The sequence below is a fragment of the Anabas testudineus genome, chromosome 23 (assembly GCF_900324465.2).
Source record: "Anabas testudineus chromosome 23, fAnaTes1.2, whole genome shotgun sequence".
In the NCBI taxonomy this organism is placed as follows: domain Eukaryota; kingdom Metazoa; phylum Chordata; class Actinopteri; order Anabantiformes; family Anabantidae; genus Anabas; species Anabas testudineus.
In genome coordinates this window covers 3,922,619-3,931,111 of record NC_046631.1, presented here as the reverse complement: position 1 = coordinate 3,931,111, position 8,493 = coordinate 3,922,619, and the positions used below count along the sequence as shown (strand labels likewise).

The 8,493-nt window shown below is 39.8% G+C and overlaps 4 protein-coding genes across 9 annotated transcripts in view; 2 read left to right on the top strand and 2 right to left on the bottom strand.

Moving 5' to 3' along the window:
• Positions 1 to 14: 14 nt before the first annotated feature.
• On the bottom strand, positions 15 to 4,963 carry casc1 (cancer susceptibility 1). 5 transcript variants are annotated; one of them, XM_026361981.1, is made up of 17 exons: positions 4,924 to 4,963; positions 4,605 to 4,622; positions 4,305 to 4,386; positions 4,084 to 4,172; positions 3,875 to 3,979; positions 3,635 to 3,772; positions 3,395 to 3,529; positions 3,134 to 3,237; positions 2,835 to 2,993; positions 2,580 to 2,751; positions 2,409 to 2,499; positions 2,128 to 2,297; positions 1,888 to 2,044; positions 1,549 to 1,763; positions 1,286 to 1,444; positions 764 to 877; positions 15 to 364 (listed from the first exon to the last, which is right to left on the bottom strand). In XM_026361981.1, exons 1-17 carry the CDS (start codon positions 4,924 to 4,926, stop codon positions 89 to 91), a joined length of 2,187 nt encoding a protein of 728 aa, XP_026217766.1. In that variant the 5' UTR covers positions 4,927 to 4,963; the 3' UTR covers positions 15 to 88. The 5 variants fall into 5 exon arrangements, with proteins under 5 accessions (XP_026217766.1, XP_026217768.1, XP_026217769.1 ...); XM_026361983.1 differs by having other exon boundaries at positions 2,152 to 2,297; XM_026361985.1 differs by having other exon boundaries at positions 234 to 364; positions 1,263 to 1,444.
• Positions 4,964 to 5,015: 52 nt separating this feature from the next.
• LOC113163402 (LYR motif-containing protein 5A-like) lies at positions 5,016 to 6,402 on the top strand. 2 transcript variants are annotated; one of them, XM_033325855.1, is made up of 4 exons: positions 5,016 to 5,139; positions 5,325 to 5,398; positions 5,481 to 5,671; positions 6,305 to 6,402. In XM_033325855.1, exons 1-4 carry the CDS (start codon positions 5,022 to 5,024, stop codon positions 6,336 to 6,338), a joined length of 417 nt encoding a protein of 138 aa, XP_033181746.1. In that variant the 5' UTR covers positions 5,016 to 5,021; the 3' UTR covers positions 6,339 to 6,402. The 2 variants fall into 2 exon arrangements, with proteins under 2 accessions (XP_033181746.1, XP_026217774.1); XM_026361989.1 differs by lacking the exon at positions 6,305 to 6,402 and having other exon boundaries at positions 5,481 to 6,153.
• Positions 6,342 to 8,493, top strand: part of utp20 (UTP20 small subunit processome component) — a 27,062-nt gene continuing 24,910 nt past the window's right edge. Inside the window, exon 1 of the mRNA XM_026361973.1 lies at positions 6,342 to 6,411. The gene's annotated coding sequence lies outside the window, so the exon portion shown is untranslated. The remainder of the gene's footprint in view (positions 6,412 to 8,493) is intronic.
• The window catches only part of slc5a8 (solute carrier family 5 member 8), a 6,960-nt gene continuing 5,580 nt past the window's right edge, over positions 7,114 to 8,493 (bottom strand). The window contains exons 15-17 of the mRNA XM_026361990.2: positions 8,227 to 8,330; positions 8,031 to 8,119; positions 7,114 to 7,945 (exon numbers count right to left, since the gene is read on the bottom strand). Coding sequence (XP_026217775.1) covers positions 7,826 to 7,945; positions 8,031 to 8,119; positions 8,227 to 8,330 — 313 coding nt within the window. The 3' untranslated portion in view covers positions 7,114 to 7,825. The remainder of the gene's footprint in view (positions 7,946 to 8,030; positions 8,120 to 8,226; positions 8,331 to 8,493) is intronic.

Sequence of the window (8,493 nt, the reverse complement as noted above, 5' to 3'; positions counted from 1 at the left end):
TATGCATAGCAATGTTTAATTCAAGTTTACCACTGTTTACAATTTATTTAGTTAATTACAAAAATGCAACCAAGTTCATGTCACACATTTAGGAATACATGAGAGGTCTGGTGGCACAGAGCAGACTCTGTACCGTATCAACAAATAGATAATTGGATTTTCTGGTCCTAGCTATGCCATCGGGGCTCATGTTGTCCTGGAGCATGTGGATGAAGGTGGAGTGAAACTCACTATCAGGATAATGGTCTGGAGAGAAGGTTTCACTCTTCTCTGTAATTTGCAGCTTCTGACTCCTCTGAGCACCAAGCAGGTAGAGACTCCATGAGTCCTTAGGCACTGTGGTGGGACAGAGGTGTTCACAGACCTGGCAAAAAAAGAGAAAGCAATGAGAGGAAGTTTGAAGTGACTTTCTTGAATCTCATATTTCATCTCTTTGTACTTGTGAAGGTGACCAGTAACCTCACTGTCTTCTCGTGAGAAATGGCTGCTGAAAGCACTTCTGTCTTTGTGCACTGCCTGATCACTGGGCTTGTAAAATGTCAAATCTGTTTGTGTTAGAGGCACCTGAGTGGCACTGTAAAGGTCTGGATACAGTGCAGCCCCTGTCACTACACAAAAAACACTTGTTTGACAGTACCAGTGCAGACATGGCTCAAATCAACCTCGGCATGATACTAGAAGGTATTCAAGAGGAATAAGCCATTCCACATTGAAAATGGGTATAATGCTAAATGAACTTAGCTTCATGTCTGTGCGATAATACCTGCATAACTAGATGCTCAGCTCCAGATTTAGCATTCCACTTGCTCCAAGAGAAAGCACAGGCAGAAGCGAAGAGGGCCATCTGTTCGTAGGCTGCATGTTCTGTAAGTGGGTCCTGAAGAGCAGAAAAAAAAACACACAGCGTGTTACATAATACAGGGACAAATTGAACTAATCTACAAACAAGTTTAACCAAAATCAGAATGCCTCCTTACAGTTTTAAATAATCCATAGTGTATACCTAATTATTATCAAAATCAATTATTCAACAAATAGTTGCAGCTCTAATAATGTGTGGGTGGTTTATAAATAAATAGTCCCACACATGCATTGGTCTGAGAAATATTACGGTGGGTGAATTCGTTTGGACACAACAGACCTTTACAATGAGGGCTGGAGGGAAATGTACGTGTCTCTTCCCACTTCCTACCACTTTGACACTTCTTTTGTTCAACACAACAACCAAACAAAACCAAACCTTGTTTACAGTCTATCCTTACAGCAAATGGTAGAAGGTGCACACCTTGTTGTACGTTCTGATGTATTTGTCCGTGTACTCATTGACAAAAATGTTGATCCCTGCATTGACCATGGTTTTCTGCAGGGCGGAGACGCTCATCCACTTCCCCGTTAAATGAGAGAGACCTTTTTCTTGCTCGGACTGCAACATACACTGTTCACCCTGTTAAAATTCACAAACTTAAATTATTATTAGTGAGATTATTTTAATTTATTATCTAATCATGATAAATGCCCATGTGTAAGCTGCGCTCTCCTGTCTCATACCTGGATCATGATACTGACGCTGATGAGTGCTCCTTTGACTGTGAAAACAGCAGAATCTTGGCCCATAGGCCTGAGCTCCCAGTTCTGGAAGGGAAAGTTGGCGTATGTTTTCTGCATCAGCACAAAAGCCTGGAAATGGCCCATTTTGAAGGAGATCCTAGCCTCCTCCTCTTCATAAGACACATCAGTGATGCCGTCCATCCTCCACTGCTTATCTGGACCAGGTAGAGGTAAAGAGCAACTGAGATGCTATTTCTGATTTAATCAGCAATGTTACAGTTTTGCTTTTCAGTGTTTGATAGAATGTGATGCTTCACAGTGTGTTAATGTTGCTCCTACCTGCAGCATCCCAGCGAGCCACTTGGGGAGTTTCCAAGAAGACAACAGAGTCAGGCAGTCTCACTGACACCCCAATAGGGGGACAACTGAGTGTTGTATCATCACCCACGTTGGACTCTGTGGGGTAGGGGAACACCTGTAGTCCTGTGTTCAGTACCTGATGGTGTGGAATCAGCTTCAGGGGTGAGCAGCTGGGTCTAGTGTAAGCAGAAACAAACACTGAATTACGTTTCTACTTACCTGTCTAATTTCCCAGCTGCTGACCTGATAAGCCTGTGGCGGAAGGTAAAACACGTCATAGTAGAAGATCCCACCAAGAGGTGTGTATTGCATCAAGTCCACCACCTGGACATGCTCACCCTGGTCCATAACTGGGAGCTGCACTGAGGGAGAGGTCAAGTCCCCCTCAGCTCAGAAAAATAAAAACAGAATCACGTAACTGTTATTAAGCAATAAAAAAACAACAGTAGTTCAGATTTACATGTATCAACAGACAGGAAATGCCAGGTTGAGCATCTTACCATTAAGTGCTTCCATCTGTGTCTGTATCTGGCTCGCTCGGCCTTCTGTAAGCTGTGGACTGCTTTTCCTCGATTGTAGACTGGCTGCACTCTATGATACACAAACAAGAAGAATAAAAATATCCCACTGAAAAAAATCACAGACCAGTGGCTCAGTCTTTCTTCTTATACCTGCCGCCCTTCAGATCCTTGGATGGAGTGCACCTCCTCATCCACTCTTTGCTGCTGCACCTCATCATCTTCCTTCACATCCCCATCTTCCTTCACATCCCCGTCTTCTTTTGTCTCTCCCTGCTCAGGTACATCTATGTCTGCCACAATCCCGTCAGCACCTGTGAGAGACCTGGGACCAAACAACAGCAGCAGCAGTATGATTACTGTAAATATACTGGCTGTAATAGCGGCGTTAGCAGAGTTTTATCAGACCTGTGGCTGGGTGTGTGCATTCTCTGGTGGGCCATCCTAGCCAGCAAAGACAGGTGGTCATAGTGTGTGTGGAGGATTTGTACAGCAATGTCACTCACAGCCAGCTGCTTTGGAAGCTCAAAGCCCATGCTGGCCTCCTCGAAGTTTAAACCTTTAAACCTGGATAGACCAGTTAGAAACACTAAATAGCTGTGCTTTGTTGCTATATACATTTATATACAGTATAGTTTGCACACTATAGTGTAGTGAGAATACACAAAAGTTTAATAATTAAGATTAATTAAAGTAATAAAGGTTACCTTGGATTTTTCTTGAGGTTGGCCCAGAGACACAGAGTAATGTTGTCATCTTTGACCACAGTTTGCATGTTGCCTGTCTCAGTATCGATATCTGCGCTGGCTTTCTGTCACCAAGGAGAAACACAACCCTAAATAAAAGACTCCCTCAAAAAATAAATTAATAATAAATAAAAAAAATTACACATCTCATCTTGGCTCTTGCAAAAATACCAAAAGGCGATCCATGCGCATAATAATAAATTATGATTATGAGTTTTGTACCTTAAGGATTTCCTCAGTGATGAGTTGGTGTTTAAAGTGGATTAGTTCCTGTAAATTGACGAGTGCCTCCTGGTATATCTGGGCCTCTTGTGGATCTGCAGCTTCTCTGAGCAGTTGCTCCAGCTCCTCTACCAGCTACAAAGCCAGGGACAAAATGAATTTGCTGGTATTTAGTTTGATAAATAATGCATAAATTCATAATTTAAAAAAAAAAATGTTCGCTCCACTAATTTTACAGACCCGAATAGCAAGATTACACTGCTGGAGCACAGGTGTGATGTTGACCTCTGGGTCGTCTTTCCATAAGGTGATGTATGTGTTAATATCCTTCTGTACTGTTGGGTCCGGGGTGCCATCACAGCGCATGTACCTCTCCCACTGGACACAAAAACCATGTTATGAGTAATTTTTAGAATTTAGTATATTATTTTGTATTTTTTTCAGTCTAAACAGGAGCCAAAAGTTAATATTAACACACACCTTGGCTTTCTCCACAGCATCAGCTTTCCATTTGGTTACTGCAGCATGATTCTCCTCCAGCAGATGGCGGAGTTCGTTCAGCTCATCATCTCTGCGCTCCCTGTCCTGTCAACAAAAGACACGTGAACACTGTAGACACAGGGCAACAAGACGGATGCAGATTCTGCAGATGACATGGCATTACAGTATATTTCATTAAGACATCTCACCTTTAACTCAAGCTCTTCCAACTCCTTTTCCTTTCTCTCTCTTTCCTGTCTTTCCTGCTCTTCTTTCTCAGCCTGCAGCCGCGCTTCTTCTAAAAGGCAAAACAAAGACATATATATGACATATACACTGCCTCAATACATATTTTAAAACTGTAAAGATCTAATCTAATCTAATTCCTAGAAGCTAAAAAGAGATTAATGTAGTTAGATCATGTAGTCACCTTCCTCCTGCAGTTTCCTCTCCTCCTCCTCTTGCTGCTGCTTCAACTTCTGAGTCTTAGACAGCTTACCCTTTTTGGATGACTTCAGACAAGCAAAACATCATAAATTTATGATTAGTAGGGGCAACTCTACTCACTCTATTCGGTAGTGGCTGCATTTCTGAGGACAGGGTGACAGTGACTGAGTCATAAGAGGGTGAGGTTGGTATACTCTACACCTGACCTGACTGCAAACACATCTATCTACACACAAACTATAAGTATAAAAGAGTGGATGTACTGACTGCCGCTTGCTCATACCTTTCCTTTCTTGGGGGGCTACCATTCAGAAGAGAAAACAGAGAGAAAGTTAAAGAATGACATGCTTTAAATGTGGCATCATTGAGTTAAGTAACATGAAAAGCAAGTAAACAAAGGGTACATAGAGCTAGCTCGCATGCTAAGCATTGTAACTAACTGACGCTAGTTAACTAAATAGACTGTTTACTATCACATAAGGTACGATGGCATGTTTAGCCTCGCTTTCTATGTTTTATAACTATAAGTGAACCTTATTTGATCAGCTTTTGTTGAATAAAAAGTGTATATTTAGCGTCATACAGCTTCAGTTTTAACTCACCATGTTGAAAACTCTCCAGCGTTCATGTAACCATGGCAACGCGGGCGCATGCGTAGTTGTGTGTTTTGATTTGCGACATAAGGAAATGACATACGGCTATGTGTAGGACTGCACGTTTCACTGTCCACTGTAGTCAAAGGAAGGACAAACTGGAAAGGAGACGTTTCTGTGTCACTGCCCGAGTAAATCTACACATCATAATAACAGGTGTACATGGTAACAGATTTAATAATGTTGCTCGCAGAGGGTTCGGTGAATGTAGTGTGGTTTAATGCTAACTTGCTAGCTAGCTGTTTAGCTAATGTATTTATTGTTCTGTTGTTGGACTGGCCTTTGCCCCTTTTTATATTTCTCTCATTCTTATCGACTCTTGTTTCTCCTTTTTAATTTACTCGTTTCAGAAGTGCAAAAAGCCCACTTTGTTCCTGCTATGGCTAACCCTTTAAAGAGTGAAGTTATCAGACTTTACAAAAATGTAAGTGAATGAAGTAGCTACCTGACACACATGGTACATCTGTATTGGAAATGGTTTGAATCCGTTCCTTGTCCCTCTCCAGCTGCTGTATCTTGGCCGGGACTACCCCCAGGGATCTGCATACTTCAGAGAGCGCCTGAAGTCAGCCTTCATGAAGAACAGAGACGTGACAGACCCTGAGAAGATCAAGAAGCTGGTGGCTCGGGGAGACTTTGTCATCAAGGAACTAGAAGCTCTCTATTTCCTCAGAAAATATCGAGCCATGAAGAAAAGGTATTACGATCCAGACAAATAATATTAACACACTCAGACAGAAATGCGTCTTTCTGAGTCTGAACTCAAACATAGGATGTAAGGAAAGACTATAAACTATAAATATATATTTTTCTTAAATCATACAACACACTGTGGTTAGCCTTACATTAAAATAAACTGGGCGTGCTTCACAGGGGAAATGCTAAATCCTTCTGTAAGTGCTGGAAAGTGATCATGATACGAAGGCTGTTACAGAATGTACATTGTACTTTAGTTTTTAACAGAAATTGTACCTTAATGTTTAGTGTTTAGTCACAAAACTATATTACTATTTACAGAGGTGTCAGACTGACACTGCATTATGTTGTACAATAAAATGTCAGGTTTGAAATGTGTTTCATACTTCAGTATATATATATTTGTAAATAAATTTCATGGACAGTTAAAAATAACATTGATAATTTATACAACTGTGTATCAATAAAACAATTATCAACAAATGGTGCAAAAATCTACATATTCTTAATACCACAATGCGTCGTAATAAATATTCTATATATAATATAATGTTCTATATATAATATATATTCTATAATATAATTCCAGCAATATGTATTTTCTCTTTAATTAATTCATTTTCTGCAATAACAGTGTTTTTTTTGATGAATTCACCTGTGAGTCATAGAAGACCGGATTGTGTTACCTGATGCATTCTCTGCACATTAAGCAATCCCACGATTCTACAGAGACAATAACTAGTAAGTATCTGATAAAACTTAAATTGCTTAAGTCGCTGACAGTGCTGTCATTAGTGTTTTTATGGTTTTGATGGGGTAATTAATTGTAATATTTGGATTAATATAAAACATTTAATAATTTAATATTTCATGCTGAAGACCATAGATAAAAACTCTTGAGTGCAGAAAATTTATAAGAGCAGTCTTTCACCATCTACAGAACACGATACTGTGAAAAGATTCAGAGACTCCAGGGAAACAAAGTGTAGAAATCACTCATTCATGTGCATGAACCTTTGGGTCTATTGGCAGATATACCCTACCTGAATCATCCCTCCCATGACTACAGCCATTCCAGCCATGGAAATGGATAAAAGCCCACATAAGAAACATGGAAACAAAACTGAGACAGAGTGGAGGCATTCAGCTAGATTTTAATCCTAGTTACCACAGTCACGGCCTCGGTTACAGCAGTGCTCAGTGAATCAGCTGGCATACAGCATGAACTTTAAACAGAGACTTACTCAGTTTTTTAGAGAGCCACAACAGGCAGTTACCAGACACGTTAGTATACAGTAACAAAAAAATATTTATGAATATAAAACATTCCCAAGAATTACTTCTGATTACAGTATTTAGTTTTAGATTTCAACAGCCAATGATAGTTGCTGCATATGCATAATTAGCATGCTGATCAAATCAATGAATTAATAAGTATCGAAAAATGGTGTTTGGAGTTGGAGAATGGAACTACACAGTCATGTTTATGTGCATACATTCTGCCTACAAAACAGTTTTGGCAGAGTTAATGTGGAGTATACCATAGAGAGCCGCTATATACTGCTGCAACAAATAGTCCAGGGAGACCAGGAGAGGCCGTCTGTCACCAAATATGGGATCAACTAGACATAGGGTGACAGAATACACAGCTTAGCCATTAATACCACCTGCTGGTGTTAATATTGTGAAGTATGGGGGAACAATTGACTGGCTTTTTTACTCACTGCCTGAATCATGAACGTCACAGTTCCCACCAGACGTGCAGCTCTGTTAAAACACAGCTCCCGATATTAGGAAGAGCAGAAATTGTGTGTGTGTTTGTTTATGCACATTTATTAGGCTTGCCACAACAGTGCAATAAACATTTTTAATATACACATTTCAGTGGTTCAACATGACGTCAGTAGAATTACTGTAAAACTAAAAAAGCATGAGATCATTTAAACCTCCTCCCCAAACCAAACATGTATTTCTTTCACCAGCATCATCAGTTTCAAGAAGGTCAGGTTAATAGCTTAAGTGATCAACATCACAGTGTTATTACAGTTAAATATAGTCCTCATAGTTAAATATGTCCTTCATTTAAATGTCCTGTATTAGACCGTAGAATGAAATAGATTTAATCAAGAATTATACAGTAAGTAAAAACTGCATTTCATGTGGGAATACTACTTTTTTTTAAGTCCAGCTGAAAGTCACAGAAAGCAGGATTGGTGTTGCCACATTTCCTCTCTTTGTCCTTTGTCAGGTCGAGCTCTCCTGCTCGCCTCATGACCTCAAGGAAGAAGAGCACATAGCAGAACTCAGCAGCCGTTTATACTCTATGGCATTTAACATGTGTTCACTTCTGCAACACTTACCTTTTCTTTGAAAAACTTGAACAGGTAATAAATAGTTGTGTCCTCTTTCATTAACATAAGCCTAGATTCCAGCCTCTGCTTACAGCCTCCTGAGAAGCACATTGTGAACTCTTTAGAATCAATTATATACTAATTTAATACAATGTATACCTTATTTTATATATAATATATAATGGAGCAGACATAAATAATTTACCTGTAAAAAGGCTGACTAGCATCCCCACACTGATAACTATTATAGTTCCAATAGGACTGAAGTAGAGGTAGGACAAAGAGTACCAGTTATCTGCCAGCAGGGGCCTGGTGGTAAGAAACGTACAGTACTTCACGTTCATGCATTCATGGAACCTTTTGAAATTTCTCCTTTTAACTGGCATGTTTAATTTGATTCTGAAGCAAGGCTCTAGATAAACAAGACAGGTTTATTGAGGGTTGGATATTAACAGGATACTGTAAATATTAA